This window comes from Typopeltis vanoorti, chromosome 14 (assembly GCF_054136105.1).
Source record: "Typopeltis vanoorti isolate ZY-2024b chromosome 14, IOZ_Tvanoo_1.0, whole genome shotgun sequence".
NCBI lineage: Eukaryota > Metazoa > Arthropoda > Arachnida > Uropygi > Thelyphonidae > Typopeltis > Typopeltis vanoorti.
This window is the reverse complement of record NC_143562.1, coordinates 1,857,401-1,878,896: the sequence shown is the minus strand read 5'-3', so window position 1 is coordinate 1,878,896 and position 21,496 is coordinate 1,857,401. Positions and strand designations below refer to the sequence as shown.

The 21,496-nt window shown below is 37.3% G+C and overlaps 1 protein-coding gene across 1 annotated transcript in view; it reads left to right on the top strand.

Annotated features, from left to right (window-relative positions):
• LOC150099121 (uncharacterized) overlaps nt 1–21,496 on the top strand; it is a 287,705-nt gene that overhangs the window by 216,693 nt on the left and 49,516 nt on the right. Inside the window, exon 12 of the mRNA XM_090403807.1 lies at nt 6,506–6,640. Within this exon, the coding sequence (XP_090259933.1) occupies nt 6,506–6,640 (135 nt within the window). The remainder of the gene's footprint in view (nt 1–6,505; nt 6,641–21,496) is intronic.

Genomic DNA, 21,496 nt, shown 5'->3' with positions numbered 1-21,496 from the left:
AATATATATCGATTCAATGATGACCTAAGGCCGTGCATGATGATGATGATATATTGGTCTCATAATCTTAGTTGCCTCAGCTATAAATCAAAAAAAAAAAAAAAACACCAACAATCAAGTGAATTTTTTATATTATTATTATTATTATTATTACGGGTATCTCCATGGAGTCAGTAGACTCATCGTGGGAGACCCAAACTAGCAAAACAATATCTGTCATATCTCTTCTTGAATTCATTTACAGACGAAGAGCTCACAACTAAGTCAGGCAATGAATTCCACTCATTCACCACCCTCCAGGCAAAAAACCTTGTTCTGACACCTTTGTTAACCACACTCTTCTTTAATTTCCAGAGATGACCTCTTGTTCTTCCATCACTTTCACACAGCTGAAACATTTCCCCTGCATCAATCCTATAAAAACCTTTTAGTAATTTGAATGTTTCTATCATATCCCCTCTTCTTCGCCTATCAACCAATCTCTGCAATCCACAAGCTCTCAATCTATCAATGTAGGGAGCATTTTTTATATCACTCACCAACTTGGTCACTCTTCTCTGAACCCTCTCCACAGCCTCCTCATCTCCAAGGAATCCAGGTGACCAGACCTGAGCACAGTAATCCAAATGTGGAAGTATCAATGCTTTATAAAGGGGAATAATAACCTCTTTATCTCTGGATGTCAGTGTGTTCCTCAACAACCAAGTAATCCTATGTGCAATCTTGGACACCTTAGCAATGTGTCCTCTGAACTTCATCTCCCTATCTACCAATACCCCTAAGTCCCTAGCCTCATCAATCTCTTGGAGTACCTTTCCATCAATGTAGTACACAGCTGGTAATCTTTTAATCCCAAAATGCATGACTTTACACTTTTCCACATTGAACTGACATCCATTTTCTTTTGCCCATTTTACCAGCTTATTTAAATCCTCCTACAAACTTTCAACATCAGCTTGATTTTTTATTGCACTACACAACTTTGCACATCAGCAAACAACTGAATATCTCCCTTTAAGCCGTTTCCTATATCATTTATATACAAATTAAACAACATTGGCCCAAGCACAGAGCCCTGAGGCACACCACTGGTCACCTGCCTCATTCTGGACTCGGCCCCTCCATACACCACCTTATGGTATCTCTCCCTGAGCCATTCTCCTATCCATATCACCAATTTAATATCCATTCCCATCTGCTCCAATTTGCGTAACAGTGTTCTATGGGGTATCCTGTCAAAAGCCTTAGCAAAATCCAGAAGTACCACTGTGTAGCCAGTTCCTTTGTCCAACTCAGATGTTATTCTATTATGAATAGTTAATAGATTGCTAAGGCAGGATCTACCTTTAACAAAACTATGTTGGCCTCTATAGAGTATCATATCCTGATCCACCCATTCTTGAATTTTGTCTTTAACCAACTTTTCCAATACTTTTACCACTACTCCTGAGATGGTGATTGGTCTGTAATTCAATACCGCAGTTTTAGAGCCACCTTTATGCAAAGGAACCACTTTGCCTAACTTCCACTCCCTAGGGACCATACCAGAGTTCAAACTTAAGTTAAATATCCAGGTGAGAGGGGTTGACAATTCATTTGCACATTCACGCAACACCCGAGCTGATATTCCATCTAAGCCTACCGCAGTGTTTGCATTTAAGTTTTGCAATATATTTAATACCTCTGATTCTTTTGCTTCAATTCTCACATTAGGTATTGCTGTAGGTATAGAGATATCCTCACTTGGTGATCACTCAGTAACTCGACTATTACATCTGATTTTGTCACCTCAATACCATCAGCACCCACTAAGATTATCCTTCCGAAGTCATTCTTCCTCTTACTTGCCACATAGCGGAAGAACTCTTTGGGATTACCCTTGATCTCTTTGGCTAAGGTCTTCTCATAATCTGATTTAGCTTTTCTTACTATGCTGGTAACCTTCCTAGCTTGAGCCTTGTACTGCTCATGGGTGTCCTGATCGCCTTTCTCCTTGTAAATTCTCCATAACATTTTCTTTTTTTGCAGTTCAAACTTGATATTACTGCTCATCCATCTAATGCCTGCCTTGTTTGACCTCCTAACCATGGGGACACAATCTGATATTGCTTTCCTCAGATACCCGCTGATTTTATCCCAAGCACTGCTAACATCTTTCCCTTGCAATATGTTCTGCCATGGGATGGCTGCAAGCTCACTCCGAAGCTTGTTATAATTGCCTAACCTGTAGTTCCGTACATACCCCTTCTTAATAGAAAAATCCACAGATTTTGCAACCTCCCAAGTCAATACCACATGATCGCTTTCACCAACTGGAGGTAACGAGGACACCTTACTTATGCATATAACCTCTGAACCAATAACCAGGTCCAACACTCTCACACCACGTGTCCCTTCAGTTACGTGCTGTTTCAAGTAATTATCTCGTAGAAGATGTATGAATTCCATTTCCTTTTTGCTACGTGATATTTCCTCCTTCCAATTGATATCACCGTAATTAAAATCCCCCATAATAATCACCAAGCCTTCACTCATTGCACTAAGTTGCTGATGCATGAATTCAATATCTCCCCCCGTACTCCCTGGCCTATAGCAGCATCCAACTGTATATTTGGTTGCGTTGGTCACTATTTCGCACCAGACTGCCTCAAATGAACTCTCATTCACGTGTCTATCATCATGATATACTACTTTCTTTGGCTGCAACACATCAGCTATCATCAACAGTACTCCTCCTCCTGTTCTATCTTCTCTATCCTCCCTGAAAATACTGTACCCATCACATTCAATTCCAGTGACCACATCTTCTGCTGACAGCCAAGTTTCACTAATGCCTACAACTTTTGGTGAGATTTCACTGACTAATGCCAAAAATTCTTCTCTCTTATTTCGTATATGATTGTGAGAAAGCCTGTATGTTGTATCTTTTGAGAATGAATGAAACTTTTTCTAAGGTGCACTGGATGTAAGAGATGGCAGTACTTTTTATGCTCTTTTGGGGGAGCCAGTTGATAAATAGAGGAACTTGTACCTTCAACTATGGGTCACAAGGGTGTGTTCTGTTTGTGTGTTTTTTGGTAATCCATAAGTCTTGATGGGGAGGCGTATGATTTAAGTTTTTGAACAGTTTGAGGAGGCCAGAATATAATATTGCCTAATAATTGGGTGGGTGGGTGAGAGAGAGAGTAGGTAGGGTAAGTGTCAGTTAAGTGGTGTGTGTAGATCATTCTTTGACTAGGACTTTTTTTTTTTAAATCATACTCAAAGTAATCATGGACTACTGTAGCCTTACCCTTATTTGCTTTGGTGGTGGTGATCTGTTTTATCAGAGTTTTTTTTTAAGTGCACTGAGTTCATTTTTTGGGGGCTATTCAGACTTTCGAATGTCAGCTCCATCTAATCAGATATTGATGGTATGAGCGGGGAGGCTATAAGATGCCTCATTCAGAGTTTGCTATAATTTGTCAACTGGCTATTTTCTTTAGTGTTATTGTGTCCATGACTGTTGAAGACATTGATAGCCTAACTGAGCTGACATGAAGATAGATTAAAATTTGTTTTAGAAACAACTGAGGATTTGTATTTATTTGGCTAAATTATTAATTTTTTTGATAATTTGGCCTTCACGTTTTTAATATTCTTTTTCTCTTGGCTATCAGAGACATTCGAGAAAATTATCTAAAACTTGTTTTCAGCATCTTGAAATTCTCATTCTGTAATGTTAGAGCCATTAGCATTGGTCAACATGGTGCTTGTGGCATCAGTTTGCTCCTGTAACAGAGCAGAGCTGATACATCAATAAATACAGAGAGCTTTTGGTGACTTAAACTTGGGCTTGATTTTAACTCAGGTATAATGCTTGACTCACAACAGCATTTTTGGAGGTCTCACTGATCTCAGTTTTGTAAACTCACTAAATCAGCATGCTTCATATGTTAATCACTTCCATGTAAGATTCCATAAAGTAAATAACACAACAGAATATATCCTTGATACCCATATATTGACAATATCAGTTTCTCCTATTTATGAACTGACTAAACAACTTAGCCCAAATAGCTCTCTCATTATCAGACTGCTTCCCACGTTAAAATTTTCTGCACTTCAAATCCTGCTTTTAAGACAATTCTTAGAGACATTAGAATCAGTTTTCATGTACCCTCTCTGTTCACAAATTTACCCTTAAAAGAAACCCCGGAACTTATTCAGGCACTTTCGCACTTTCTCCCCCGATATAGCAGCCTGATTCACTTTTACCATACACTCGTGTTATTTTACTTGGTTGGAAACCTACAAGCAGGGTGAAGGCACTGCACTGGATTCCACCCTCTCCTTACCAACATGTTCACATAGCATTTTGAAAAAAATGGCCTTAAACTCTGCTTCAGTGAACCCACAGTTTAGCGCTACTCTAGTTGATAATGTATTCTCCATTTGGCAACATGGTTTGGTTACCCTTGAATTCATTTCACCATTGAAAAAGAAAACTGTCTGTCCTTCCTTGATACCCTGTTCACCAAGTTACCCAATGGATCCTTATTTTCATTCTAAAGGAAATCATCAATCACATCCCCCATCCTAGCATTATGGTATTGCAAATAGAGCTAGAACCATCTGCTCTGACCATACTAGACTGTCAATACAGATAATGCAGACACATGAAATGCATATGGAATGCCATCAGCTTTTTTTTAGCTGATGGAATTCCCCCACCTTCCCACCTCTTTACCAAAATCAACAGAATTTTCCATCCAAACCCATCCCTGCTTTCAAAATCCAGATCACAAAATAAGTATTGCTATCCCTTACATCCAGGGCACCTCAGAAAAATATTACACCTGTTCTTAAAAGATACAGCATAAAAAAGACTTCCTTTAAATCATACCAAAAATTAGTTACCCTTATCTACTCACCTAGAGATCCTCTTCATCACATTCTCAATCATCCTGTCTATGTCAATGTCTACATTATTCCCTGCTTTTGCAAATTGGTATACTTTGGACAAACAAGTAGAATAGTTAAATCAAACTGAATGAAAATAGGAATTATGTCCATTATTTATACTACAGCCATTCTTGGATAGCAGACCATGCCATCACTGGATCCATTAAAAGAAACTTTTCTATTAGAAACAAATTTAATTCTGATTCCTGGAATCCACCATAGTACTATAACGTTTTCTGAATTTGAATAAATATAGCTGCCTCACCTTACTCAAAACTTTTATCCCAGATGGTTAACTTGAGTCAATCAGTGGAACAAGCAAGATTCCATCAACACACCCACAGAGGATGCCAGCTAAACTTTAGGATTCTGCCTTAGTCTCCTTTATACTTAGTCTCTGTATGCCTTCTACCTGTGTGTATATCTTTGTGTTCATGAAGAGATGCCTTGGTGACAAGGTGAAGTATTGGCCCAGTGTTTGATGGCATGTTTTGCCAAGTGGTTAGCATACCCGTTCTTCAACCAACTGGATGCAAGTTCAAATACTATCATGGGATGGATGTATATGATTCTTTTCATGGGAGATGAATTTCATCACCTGTTGTGAAATCACTTCCCACTTATTTGAGGCTTGAAGTAGCTTGAAAAAGTTCCTTGTTTGGTTTCTGGAGTAGGACTTTTGGACTCTGTAAAAAAATCAATAAAAATACTAAATAAAATTTAATTAAATACATAAAAAATAGTGGGGAAAAATCCTTACCCCATTTACAGTACTAATGTACTGTAGGCGTAAAGCCTACTGTGAGTGAGAATAGCACCAAAAAAAATTAACAACCTAAATAAAGTTAATCATTACCCCTAGATGTGTGTTTAATCCTCTGATAATCACCATCTAAGCATCCATACCAAACTTGGATGAGATTATGGTCTGAATTACCAAGAAGTGAATTGGTCATATAATGAGACTGAATTTAGAAAAAAAATGTATGAAATGAAAATGGAGAGATAAGCAGATAAAAGAATATAGAAAGAAATGAACAACTTTGATCTGCGTGACCTGCAGTTTCTGTTAGAACAATTTAGAACAATTTTTTGATAAAGAGAAGACTTTGCAGTCATGGGACTACTTGAAGTGTACTCAAATGTAATGCCCCACGAGTTAATATTTAAAGTTTCATATGGTAAAAATAGTACAAAAAAAAAAAAGGAAAAAGCAATCGGAAAATTCTGTTCAGTTCTTTCATGGATGTGTTATGTTGCTCTTAGTGATCTAATTCAATTTTATATCCTATTTCATCTTGCAATCTGAAAAAAGCAACACACCAAAAATATAATATTTCATTACCCTTATGCTTTTTACTGGACTTCCTATTCCTATCCCTTATCGTCATGCTTAAAACTAAATTGCATTCCATTTCTTTTAGTTCTCCCCCCCCCCTTTTTTTTTTCAAGGTATTGTAATATGGGAAGGCTACACTGATAATATAACATTGTTAACTAAGAAATAAAATTTTATTTTTTGATTCTGTGACATTTACTTTTTTTTAATCTTTATTTATAGAAAGAACTGGATCCCTATCTGTGCATCATATGTGACCTGTTGGATATTATTCCAAATTCTAGTCCTGATCTTTTATCTCATGTAGGCAGAGCATTGGCAAACTTTTCAGAATTTACTGAGAATGCTCTAATTTTGGTAAGTCAATTTGTGAAAGAAAGCAAAATTACAATTTTGCTTTCTTCACATTTAATACTGAATTCAGATTTGGAAATAAATATATATGTGCATGTGTATATGTATTATTATTTTATAGTGTCTCCATGGAGTCCAGAGACTTGTTGTTCTGAAATGTTCTCAGCATAACAATGAAAAAACAAATTAATAATTTCAAAATTATTTTTATTTTTCAACATAATCTCCCTTAAGACTAATACATTTATTCCAGTGCCATTATCCTGTCCCTGCAAAATACCCCTCTACAGCTGCAATCACCTCTTGATTCGAAGAAAAATACTGACCAGTGAGAAAAAGTTTTAGTTTTGGGAAGAGATATCAGAGATAGCCAAATCTGGGGAATAGGGTGGTGATGAAAGATGATTTTTTTCTTCTGCAAACCGGGCTTTTTCTCATGAATTTTTTCATTTAGTCTGGTTAAAAGATCGGAATAATATTCCCCAGTTATTGTTTTACCCTTTTCATTATAATTAATAAACAAAATGCATTTAGCATCTCAAAACATCCTACTGATGGAACCAACTTTGTCTTTGGCACTGAACAACCGGCTTCTGTCCACTGTTTGGATTCTGGTGTGTAATGATGAATCCAAGTCTCATCCATAGTAATAAATCGATGCATGAAATCAGTTTTATTCTCCAAGCACTGTTCGGAGATTTTCATGCGAGTGCATTTTGGATCTGTTGTGAGCAAGCGCAGCACCCATCTTGCACAAAGCTTTTTCATTTGCAATTCTTCATGCAAAATATATCCTACATGTTCTTTTGAAATTCCTATAGTCTCAGCAATTTCACACACTTTGACTCGCCAGTCATCCAATACCATATCGTGCACTTGATCAATGATTTCTGGTGTTGTTACACTTTTTGGACGTCCTTCACGTGGACCATCTTCAAGGCTGGTACATCCGTGTTTAAACTTAGCAGCCATTTCTTAATTGTTGAAAATGAAGGAGAAGAGTGCCCATAAATGTTTATGAAATTCGAATGAATTTCTTTTTTCATTAAACCTTCTTTTACAAAAAATTTTATAACCGCACAATACTCAATTTTATCCATTTCAAGGGATACAGACAACACTTTGCCTTCCAACAGCTATATAAAACAAACTACTTGATAGAATAACTTGCAATTTCACATGGATGCTTATGACAGGTGTACCAACTTAGAAAGAAACAATCTTGCCGATAGCATTGCCATCTATGGTCGAAGCCGAGAACTTTTCAGACCACCCTCCTAGGCGAACCACACTAACGTTTATACACACAAAACCTATCATTCTTCTCTTAGTCTCAGCTGTCAGGGCACTAACAACTAATTTTGGCAATCAATTCCATTCATTCACTGCTCTCCATGAAAAAAAAAATCTGGTCTGGACAATCTTACTAACCACACTTTTACACAACTTCCATGGATTACTCCTAGTTTTCTATTTGTTACCATATTTATTCGAATATAAGTCGCACTTTTTTCCCTAAAATTCATCATCATCATCAAATTCCTGACAAGTACCCTCAAGGGGTGTACAGCATATGATAGTACTAAATGAAAAATTGTCATCATTATTAACTTCCTATCTAAAATTTTCCTCCAAATCAGTCTGTTACTTGTCAAGACTCCAACATTATCAGATTTTATATTTCTATCATCTAAGGCACTTTGTACCGTATCAATCCATCTATATCTTGGTCTTCCTCTGGGTTGTTTTGCTGCCAACCTGGCAGATTGGCTAATCTTTCCTCTCCCATTCTGTTTAAATGACCAAGTTATTGTTTTACCCTTTACCGTGAGATTAGCTCCGCTAACACATTCCTGAATGCTGACAATGTCAAGTTCTTTTTTAAAATCCTCATTTTTAATATGATATTGCCATTGATGCCATCTGTTCATGTCCCTAATCTTTCTCACGACTCACATATCTGTGGTCTCTAGTCTGGTCAAGACTTCTGACCCAGCCCCCAGATCCATAAGTTAAAACTGGTTTGAACACTCTTGTATACAGCTAATTTAGTGTTCCGACTAATTTCTCTCTTATTCCATATGAATTTATTCAATTGTCTTCCAACCATACCAGCTTTGTTGATTCTGTTGTCTATTTCCATATTTAATTTACCATCTCCACTAAAAATCGTGCCTAAGAAGCTGAAATGCTTAACTTATTCCATAGGTTCTCCATTCACAACCCAGTTGACATTGTCAACTATTCTACCTATTTTCATTGTCTTTGTATTGCTGACCTTCATACCATAACTATTACAACAGTTATTCAATTTAGTCAGGGAATCTTGCAAACTTGTAGTGGATTTATTTAGAAGTATAACATCATCTGCATAAAGCATGGATGCTCTTATCCATTAACATCTCGAATTCTGATATCATGTTTAATACCACTTTCCTTCATAATATGATCCATATAAATAATGAATAATAGAGGGAATAATGTACATCCTTGTCTCCCCATATTTAACTTTAAACCGTCTACCTGTACTTCCTTCAATTCTAACTGCTGACTTGCAACTCAAATAAAGACTAAGTATTGCTTGATATAATGCTCCATTGACATCATATAACTGTAGCGTAATAGCTTCTCTCTCTCTCTCTCTTGGCACCTTGTCATATGCCTTTTCCAGATCGACAAAACTTAAATACAGATCTTTGTTATATTCCCATGCTTTCTCCACTATTTGTCGTAAAGTGAAGATCTGATCCGGACAGCCTCTATTTGGCCTGAATCCAGCTTGCAAAAAAATCTTCACCAGGCTTTTCTTCCACAATTCTTCTCAGACATTTCTGAAGTATATTTGCATAAATCTTGCCACGAACACTCAGTAGGGAAATACCTCTGTAATTCTCACATTTAGTTTTATTTCCCTTTTTATATATGGATGCTATGAGAGCTCTACTCCAATCATTGGGAATTTGTCCCTCTGTCCAGACCTTCTGAACTATGCAGTGCAACCACTGCAAGACTTTTATACCACTATACTTCAGCATTTCAGGTCGAATATCATCTATCAGCGAGTTGCTCATTACTTTATTAAGCACAAAACCAGAGAACTTCATGAAACGTTAGGGAGCTAACTTGCAAATCATGCAAAAAGGTAGGCTCATTGCATTGAAGATATCAGTGGAAACATTGTAATGTGGAAAGACAAAATAAGGGATAGACGGGTAGAGTATTCAAAGGAATTCTACAATCCTTCTTCCACAAATCTTCCACAATTCTTCTCAACCATTTCTGAAGTATATTTGCATAAATCTTGCCAGGAACACTCAGTAGGTAAATACCTCTGTAATTCTCACATTAGTTTTATTTCCCTTTTTATATATGGGTGCTATGAGAGCTCTACTCCAATCATTGGGAATTTGTCCCTCTGTCCAGACCTTCTGAACTATGCAGTGCAGCCACTGCAAGACTTTTATACCACCATACTTCAGCATTTCAAGTCGAATATCATCTATCAGCGGGTTGCTCATTACTTTATTAAGCACAAAACCAGAGAACTTCATGAAAAAGTTAGGGAGCTAACTTGCAAATCATGCAAAAAGGTAGGCTCATTGCATTGAAGATATCAGTGGAAACATTGTAATGTAGAAAGACAAAATAAGGGATAGATGGGTAGAGTATTCAAAGGAACTCTACAATCATGATAGAATACATAGGCCAATGCAAGAAGATTTGGAGGGCCTACTATTCTTACCTCGGAAGTAACAAATGCCATTAGGAAACTAAAACCAGGAAATGCTCCAGGAATGGATAGAATTATGGCAGAATATCTAAAGGCTTTAGATTATAAGGCTATAAGATCACTGACTGACATATGTAACAAAATATACAAAAATGGACAACTGCCAAAAGATTTGAAGCACTCAACGTTCCTACCAATGCCTGAAAAATTGAAGACAATCAAATGTGAAGAGTATAGAACAATCAGTCTGATCAGTCAGATAACAAAAGTTATGTTATATATCATCCTAGAAAGAAATAAACATAAAATCAACATGAAAATTAATGATACACAATCTGGTTTCCAGGAAAATAAAGGAACTAGAGAAGGACTCTTCAACATTAGAACTATTATAGGAAGATATCTGGAGAAGCAGAAAGAAGTCTACTTATGTTTTATTGATGACACAAAGGCCTTTGACAATATACAACATGAACAACTAATCAAACGCATTCAGAAATTTAGGAGTAGATGGGAAAGATACCAGATTACTGATAAATCTATATTGGGAGCAAACTGCATCAATAAAAATATTAGGAGAAATCTCAGAGAATTCCCAGTAAAGAAGGGTGTCAGACAAGGCTGTGTTCTTTCTGCTATATTGTTTAACCTCTATACTGAAAATATCTTCCAGCAATTAGAATTTAAAGGAGTCAGCATAGGAGGCAGGAATATTATTATTGTTCCGGGAAACTCCAAAGAGTCAACAGACTCATCGAGGGAGGCCCTAACATCATGTCTGGAACAACTATTCAACATTCACACAGTATCTATCATATCTTGCCTTGAACTCATTCACGGTTGTAGCACCCACAACAGACTCTGGAAGCTTATTCCACTCATTCACCACTCTCCAAGTAAAAAACCTAGCTCTAACACCCTTGTCAACCACGCTCTTGCCCAGCTTCCATGCATGGCCCCTAGTCCTCCCACCACCAGTCATATTTTCAAAAATATCTTCTGGATCAATCTTATAAAAACCCTTCAGTAATTTGAATGTCTCAATCATATCACCCCTCCTTCGCCTATCGTCCACTCTCTGCAACCCACAAATCCTCAACCTATTCTCATAAGGTTCATTCCACAGACCTGCTATTATCTTGGTCACTCGTCTCTGGATCCTCTCCACTTCCTCCCCATCACGAAGAAACCCTGGTGCCCATAACTGGGCACAGAAGTCCAGATGGGGTCTTATCAAGGCTCGATACAGAGAAACAACAACTTGTTTGTCTCTGCATGTTAAAGTATTTTTCATAAGCCAAGTGATTTGGTGAGCTGTTTTAGTCACTTTTGCAATGTGCCCCCTAAACTTCAACTCCCTATCCACCAGCACTCCCAAATCACTGGCCTCATCAATCTCCTGGAATGCGGTTCCACCAGTGCGATATACTGCTGCTGTTCTTTTCACCCCAAAGTGCATAACCTTACACTTTGCCACATTAAACTGACATCCATTCTCCTTAGCCCAGTCCTCCAAACTATCCAAATCATCCTGTAAAATTTTGACATCCTGTGCACACAATTGCTCTACCCAACTTTGCATCATCAGCAAACAAGTGAATACTTCCTCTCAAATCCTTTCCAATATCATTGATGAACAAATTGAAAAGCAGTGGTCTAAGAACAGAGCCCTGCGGCACTCCACTAGTCACAAGACGTCTTTTTGACTCCACTCCTGAATAAACCACTCTCTGGTATCTCTCCTTCAACCACCCTCCTATCCATCTTACCAACCCTATATCTATCCCCATCTGCTCCAGTTTACTGATTAGGGTTCCATGTGGTATCCTGTCAAAGGCCTTGGCAAGGTCCAGTAATATCACTGTAAACCCATTACCCCTATCCAGTTCAGCCGTCACTGTGTTATAAAACGTGAGCAAGTTACTGAGGCATGATCTACCCTTCACAAAACCATGTTGTCCCCCATACAATATCCCATTTTCATCTATCTAATCCTGTATTCTTTTCTTGACTAATTTCTCTAAGACCTTGACATTGATTCCTGATATGCTAATCGGTCGGTAATTTACTACAGCAGTCTTGGAACCACCTTTATGCAGTGGAACTATTTTCCCTTCCTTCCACCCGCTCGGGACTAATCCAGACCTGAGACTCAAATTAAACAAAATGGTCAAGGGTACTGACAATTCTTTAGCTGCTTCTCGTACTACACGAGCTGGTATACCATCCAATCCCACAGATGTATTGACATTGAGGTTATGCAATAGACTACTCACCTCCACTTCATTAACCACAATTCCCGTATAATCTACTGGTTTATTCGTTTCTGCAATGTCACCACCTGGATGATATATTCTTGCAAAGTGCTCACTCAGTAACTCAGCTATCTCAACTGATTCAGTTACCTCCCTACCATCGGCATTCTTTAAAATTATTCTGCCATGTGCATTTTTCCTTTTACTTGCTACATATCTAAAAAACTGTTTAGGATTCTCTTTAGCCTGCATGGCCAATGTTCTTTCGTAATCCTTTTTTGCTTTTCTTACCACACTCGTCACCCTTCTGGCCTGTTCTTTATACCGTTCATGTGCCTGCCGGTCACCTTTCTCCTTAAATTCCCTCCATAGTTGTTTCTTTTTTTGCAGCTGAAGCTTAATGGTGTTATTCATCCATTTAACCCGTACTTGATTTATTATTCGGACTCTAGGTATACAGTCAGCCATTGCTTCATGCAAGCACTTCTTAACTACCTCCCATGCACTATCAACTTCTAGTCCTTGCAGTTGTACATGCCATGGCACTGAGCCAATCAAACTCCTAAGCTTGTCATACTTTCCAGCCCGATAATTCCACATGTACCCTGTCTTAATTGAAACTTCTACACCTTTAGCCACCTCCCAAGTCAAGACCCTATGATCACTCTCACCGATTGGTGGCAATGTGGTCATATTTGTTACAGCCAAATCCTCAGATGTAATTACTAAGTCAAGCACTCTCTGACCCCTAGTATTTTCCATTACATGCTGTCGCAGATAGTTATACCTTAATAACCGCATAAAATCCAGTTCCTTCCTCCCGTGTGTCCTCTCCTCACTCCAATCAATGCGACCATAGTTGAAATCTTCCATAATAATCACCCTCCTTCCACTCATTTCTTCTATTTGCTTGTGCATACTGTCACCACCATCTTTTCCATCACCTGGCCTATAGCAGCACCCAATTATATATTTAGTTCTGCTAGCCACAATCTCACACCAAATGGCTTCAAATGTGCTCTTTTCTCTATCCTGCAATATAAATATCCTGCAAAATATAAACAACTTAAGATATACAGATGATACAGTACTGTAGCTGAAAATAAAAAAGATCTTCAAAACCTATTAGAAGAGACACTGAAGCTAACTGAAAAATATGAACTTAATTTCAGCTTCAAAAAAACCAAAACCATGCTGATAACAAGAGAAAAAGGGAAAATACCCGATATAAATATTAAGATCAGAGGAAATATTTTAGATCAGTAGAGAGTTATATATATATTTGGGTCAACTAATTACAGAGAATGGGAACTGTGATAAGGAAATATTAAGAAGAATAGAAATTGCTAGATCAACCTTCATTAGCATGAAAAACATTCTGACCTCAAGGGAAATTCACACAGAAAACAAGAATTTGCTGTCCAAATGCTAAGTATGTTCAACACTGCTATATGGAGCAGAAACCTGGATGCACCTTCATTTCCTGTGAAGAATGTTCCGCTCCAGGTTTTAAAGCTGCAAAAGGTAGACTTATACTTTTGTTGGGTGCAAATGTCTCCGGATCTTTGAAGCTTTAACCAATGTTGGTGTGCCATTCACAGACACCATGTGCCTTCAAGGGTCTAAAAGCCACGCTGCCAGTCTATTGGAAATGGAACAAGAAAGCTTGGGTTACACAAGATGTTTTTATAGATTGGTACACAAATTATTTTTGTCCTACCGTGCTTCGCTTCTGACCATCCAAGGTATTGCTCTCTTGGATAATGATCGTGGACAAATTCAAAACCTTGCTGAAGTAAGAACACCATTGTATGTCAAGGTTGTTTACATGTCCCCAAACACAACATCACTTTTGTAACCGACGGATCAGGGGATTATATCAATCTTCAAAGCCTATTACCTCCATATAACATTTATGAAAATGGTAAAAGTCTTAGACACTTCAGGAAAACTATTAAAGACTATTGGAGGTCAATTTGATATTTTGATGGGCATTAACAACATCAAGGCAGCTTGGAATGAAATGTCAGCAAAGTGTTTAAAAGGAGCATGGCAAAAAAAAACTTCTTCCAGCATTTATGAATGACTTCGAGGAATTAGAGCAAGAGGAGAATGTTATTGAAGACGTTACCAAGCTTGCGTGAGAGGAGGGATTGGACGATATTACAGCTGAAGATGTGACAGAAGTCTTAGAGCCATGATAAACCCCTTTCCAATGAAGACTTAAAAGAATTAGCTGAACAATTAAGTCAACATCCAAAAGAGGAGAAAGAAAACGAATAAGGTTCTCTGAGAGAGATAAAAACGGCCGATTTACAGTGTATCCTTGCAATTATAGAGACATTGACTGATGAACTCTGTGAAATAGGCCACGATTGGGACCATGAATATAAAAAGGAGCATAATCGCATCTATTTGACCTTACACTGAACTCCTTAAAGAAAGAAAAAGAAAATCTAGGCAGTTAACACTGGATACTTTTTCAGGTGATCTAAAACCATGAACTTCAACATAGAAATAATAGCTTTAAATATAATAATGTTGCACATACTTCAAGTGCATGTTTTTTGACTGCACGGAAGATAACTTTGTACCTCCCATTAAAATTGGGTTCGTTTTACGCCGATTCAGTTTACACCTGTTTTTGCAGGAACAGAAGAGAGGTGTAAACTGAGGGCTGCCTGTATTGAGTTGACTTCCTACCAAGTCAGCTTTACTAATTCTGTTGTCTACTTCAGTGGTCTCCAAAGTGTGGTACGCGTACTACCCCCTGGGGTACCCGAGTCGATACGTGGGGGTACATCAAAAAAGTTTTATATCGATAGGAAAAAAATTAAGTAATTAATTAAAGATAAAGAATATAGACAAAGACATTATAAAGATCCTGTAAACTACTCATAAACTTAAATTTGTGAGTAGCGCACATTGGGCGACTTTGCACACATAATCGTCCGTGGCAAAGCTGTCATATTTTTTAAAACCAGGGAGTAAATCTCTTACTTCTTATCATTGCCATTGTTTGTAGAGCATCCTAGTGTTGACAAGACCAACTAGAAAAGGAAAATTGCTTAGTTTTCCTGCTATCTACAGATGACACCACAGTTGTATTAATTATTTGACTATTAGTAGCAAGTTTAACGATTTTTAGTATATATTGTTTCTGTGCAATTCCAACACCTTTTTGTGCTTACTTTTATGTTTACACTGGAAATAGTGAATTAATAATATCAAAATTGCTTACATTTTTTAAAAGTGTTTGATATTATCAATAGTAAATGAATTATATTTAAATTTTACAAATTAACCTTCACAAAATGGATAAACGGTTAAAACAATTTCCTCCAAAGAAATTCTCTCCATTCGGTGTAAGTGCTATTTATTTTTTCTGTCTTGCAGATATGCAATCAAAAAAGTTTGGAGACCACTGGTCTACTTAGATATTTAATTTGCCATCTTCACTGAAAATTGTGCCTAAATAACTGAAGTGTTTTACTTGTTCTATAGGTTGTCAATTCAGGATGCCATTCATGTTATCAATGTTCCTGTCTATTTTTATGGTCTTTCTTTTTATTGCTGATTTTCATAGCAAGTTTATTACAGCAATTATTCAATTTAGTAAGGAGTATTGTGCAGACTTTTAAAAGATTTATTTGGAAGTATAATATCTGCATAAATTAAGAGTTCAGATTAATGTCTCCAATTCTAATAGTATATAAATGATGATAAAATCAATCTCAATATGGAAATTCTATACAGCAGATAATACTGTTCATTTTGGATGCCCAAAACTCAAATTTTTGAAAGTAACGGTTGGCTAAATTTTATAGAGAAAAATGCCTGAGGTAGTGTAATTATTATTCATTTTATATATCAATCCCACATGAGAGGTTGCAAAAAGTAATAGCATGCCAGCTGTGGGGGGGGGGGGGGGGAGAGCAAGAGGTGAAGGAGAAAGTCGAAATCTGTGTTCAGTAAAAAACAGGGTGAGGAAGGCTGTTCCAAACAACAAAGGTAAATGGAATGAAGGAGGAGGATAAGTGGGTTTGGTAGGTTTTAAGTTGGAGAGCAAATGGATGTTAAAAAGCAGCTATCAGTATTCATACAGACTAAAAAGGTAAGTCGAAGAATACTAGTGGTCAGTTTAGCAGATCACTGTCCATGAAAATAACTACAGAAGGACTTATAGCAGAAACAAATATCTGTGAGAAAGTGAATGAGTGAGAACAAGAGGTGATCAATTAATTGACACCAATTTGGAGTCAATTAAAGAATCAATTGATATGGAGTATTTCTGAGAGAGGTGTATTCCAATATTGGGCGGATTTGGAATTTATAGTATTGTGTGAAAGTGAGAAGTAATGATAAAGAGAAGAGGAAAAAAGACATCAAGATTTTTGAACGCTGAAGAGGCCACGATTGTGATTTTGCTAGTCAGCACAAGAAGAGAAATCTGATCTTGTGTGTAGATCCGAGTATTATAAAAAGGTAAGGAGAAGTGAAGTGAGATCTTTCTTGCAAGAAAGCAGGACTGCATTTTGCTAACACTAAACTTCACGAGGTTGTCTATGTCCCACTGAAGAACAGCAAGGAGATAAGAGTTTAGAGCACTAGTTATAGAAGATCATAAAAATGATTGTGCACTACACACTTTGTCAAATGAAGAAGAAAAATGGAGGGAAAAGAATACTATCATGAGCAAAGCTATGGAAAGAAAATCTGGGGGGGAGAGAGAGATCATTTATATATTAGGAGAAAGAGTTGAAGCAATCAGAGACCTGGATTCACATGGTAATGTGAAGAACACGAAGATGGGGAACTAGTGACACAAATGCAAAAGCAAACTATAATGCAGAAATTTAGTGAGTAGGTAACTGTGTGCCAGATCAAATCAAATGCTCTGGGACTGTGGTAATATCCTCAACATAAATAATGGCTATATTTAAGTTCCAACAAATAAGTTATTTCCGAATGTAGAAACACTGCAAAATATTTGATGACACACACATATATATGCATGTGTGTGTATATATATATATATCGGCTGCATCATGACTACTCTGCATAGATTTGCTAATTTGAGTTTCTTGGGAATCAGCAGGTAGAGACGATTCAGAGATGAGTAACCAAGCTGGTGACAGGTCTGTGGCACCATGAGGATAGGTTGAAGGTGTGTTTTATGATAAAAACTTAAAGTGGTTTTACAAAATTGAAGCAAAGGAAATTTTCGATATATATATACACCATATTTATTTGAATATAACTCGCCCTCACATCTCTCACACCCCTGATTTTACTTTACAAAAAAAAAAGAAATTAAAAAGTTTCACATATAGTTCGCACACCCCAAAAAAGTTTGAAACTTTAAGAAATAGATAGTAAATGTTGTTATGGCAGTTTCAGATATTTTGGAATTCGGTTGAAGAGAATCAGCATTTCAACTGAACAGTCATTGGCTTGCTTTTTTTGTCTTTGAGATGAGTGATCTTTTGTTAATACTGCACCAACCATATGCATAGAGATGGAAGCAACTAGTAGAGAAAATGTGGGAGTGAGAGTATTGATTTCTACTCAATCTTGGATTGCACAATGTGTGTGGGGGGATTAAGATTAAGAGACCATCATTAGAACTGTTGTGCAACTGGATTTTGAGAAGCTTGGAACATGATTTCATCAGAAACAATTAATTTAATTACAGAAGCATTGTTGCTAAAAAAAAATTCAAATATATTGTGAGATGAAGGTGAATGCTGATCACGTAAATAATGTTGATAATTAAAATTTAAATGCATTCATTTCATAAATAATGTGAGCAATTATAAATTATCATGAATACTGAGGATTTAATTATGAACGTCAATTTAGATTTTTACCTAAAAAACTTTAGTTTCCAAAAACACCTCCATATATCTCACACGACAATTTTTTAACTTTAATTTTAGCGAAGGGGTGCTCAAGGGTCAAAGCTGTATAACTGAGAGGAGACCTCCACATAGCCTTTAAAAGAATGCAGAGAACTGACCAGGGCTTCTCACCTAATGTCCAATCTTCACCTTTTTGTGGTGCACCCTGTTGGTTATACTTGAACGAATGAGGATGGGCTGGCAATTTGGGATTTAGCAGACCAAATTGTATTCTTATTGGCTTAAACCAATATACAAAATGATGGTACAACATGACAAAATTTCATGCCGGCTGGAGCGTTGCCCGGTTAAACAAGGCCCATGTTGTTTTTGCCAGGAACAGAGGGCAAATAGCAAAAAGTCAGCAACTGGAACGAATCTGAAAGCACACCCCAACTCAACATCACCAGAGTTAAAGATCGGTACTATCAACATAAGAAGCCTGAATGGCAAAGAAATGGAGCTAGCTGAGAAATTAGATAAGTACCAGATCGACATAATAGGGGTGAATGAAACAAAAAAGACAAAAACTGGTGAGATCTTTCTGAGCAATAAATACAAAATGATATATTCAGGTAATGACAGTCAAGGAAAAGGAGTAGCCATAGTATTCAACACAAAATACGAGGCTAATCTTCTTGAATGGCAGTCAGTCTCAAGTAGAGTGATATGGGCAAATATCATAATGGAGAATTGGACAGTGAGACTTATTTGTGCCTATTGTCCCATAGAAGGTTCTGCTAAGGTAGAAGTGGAGGAATTTTTTGATGCTTTAGAGAAAGCAACTGACACAATGAAAAACGAAAAGTTGGTCCTTGTTGGGGATCTGAATAGCAGAGTAGGAAATGATTGTCAGACATACAAAAATTTTTTGGGAAAATTTGGAGAAAAGAGCAAAGTTAATAGTAATGGCAAATACCTGTTGGATTTCTGCTCAGGACATGGACTGGTTATTACTAACACCATGTTCCAACACAAAAATATGCACAAATTCACATGGAGAAAACAGGCAAGGAATAAGAAAAGTCTCATTGACTATGTTATTGTTGATAGTGATGTTTTCTCCCTGGTGCAGGACACCAAAATGCACTGAGGATTTGAAATTGGAAGTGATCACTATTTAAACTTGAGCAGGATAAAATTGAATTTCATATTGTAAAGAATAACATGTAAGAAAGTTTTAAAGGGAATAAAAGTTGAGCAGCTCTCAGATTTGAACTGTAGACTAAAATACATGAAGATTATTAAAGAAAAAATGAAAGAGTTTGAGAACAGGAACCAAACCTTGGAGATACATTGGCAAGCCTTGAAGAAAACCCTGATTGATTCAGCCAGAGAGGCATGTGGTGAAGTTGTCTGCAAGGATAGAAAAATCAGAACTCCATGGACACAGGAAGATAAAGAGGCAGTGAAGGAAAAGAAGAAAGCATATCAAAAGTTCCTGGAAATAAGTCAGCTTGTGCTCTTAGAGAATACAGTGACAAATGTATGAAAGCGAAACACTGTGTAAAACTAGCTAAACAAAAGTCATGGGAGGACTTTGGCAAGAACATAGAAAATAAATATCAAGAAGGTTGTAAGATATTCTGGAGGTTGTTGAAGAAGCTTAGAAATGAAGGAAAGAGTGCTGTAAAAGGAGTTAGAGATGATAAAAGTGACATGAAAACAGGAGAAAAAAAGATTTCCTTGATGTGTGGAGTAATTACTTCAAAAAATTGCTAAATGAAACAAGCAATGATAGCACAGTGGTAAAAAACACTCAACAGGCATACAGTCAGGAATACATATCCATACTTGAAGTAGAAAAAGCCATCAAAACCTCCCCCTACACCAGACTCATAAATCCACCTAGTATTCGCCTAAAATCAGGTAATGCTGAGCCCAGTGGAGTCTAGTCGCGATAATGCTGGATATAGAAACAATGGCATTTATATGCTTTATACTAATGCCAGGAGTATCTGGAATAAGGGAGAGGAATTGGTGGCGCGGATAGCATCAGCCTGGCCAAAAATTATTAGGATCACTCAGACGTGGTTGACAGAAGGGGATATAATAACAGGGATAGAAGTCGCTGGGTATAGCATTTTTCGTCAGGATAGGAGGGGAAAGCGTAGTGCTGGGGTACTGCTTATGATAAGTGATGACCTATGTCCTCTAAGAGTGGAGGCTTTGGAAGGAAGTGAGACAAATGATTTTGAGAGCATATGGTGTGAGGTAGAGGTAGGCAAGACAGGATATTTAGTGGGGTGTTGCTACAGACCCAGGAGCACAGAGGATGGGGACCAGGAGATGTTTAGACAGCTAAGTTTGGCAAGTGCAAGAAGAATGATTGTTATGGGAGATTTTAACTACAGTAGTATAAATTGGAGAGAGGAAGATGCATGTAGCAATAGTGGAATGGAATTTCTAGAATTATTGAGGGACAAATGTCTTAGGCAACATGTAACAGAGGGAACAAGAGGTTCAAGAGTTTTAGATTTGGTTATAGCATCAGAAGAGTTGATAATAACTGAGATGACATCTCTCCCACCAGTTGAAGAGAGTGACCATATGGTTTTGACTTGGAAAATGAATAGACATGCAGGAATATAAAAGAGACGGGAACTTATGTGGAATTATAATGCAGGTGATTATAATAGTCTTAGACATCAACTTCGGGAAGTTTCATGGAGGGAGGAATTGGAAGGCCGGAATATATCGTTAGTGCGTGGGAAATTGTGAAAGAATGTTTGTTAGCAGCAATGGTAAGTTGTATACCACATGTGAAGAAGAGGACACAATTTGGAGTAAAGTGGATGACAAACAATATTAAACAGGAATTGCATGCTAAAAAGAGGCTGTGGAAGAGATATAAGGAGACAGGGCAGGAGAAGATACATGAAGAGTATAAGACACAGGCCAGAAGAGTGACTAGTGTGGTAAGGAAAGCGAAACTGGAATATGAGAGGAAATTGGCCCTAAGATCCAAAGACAA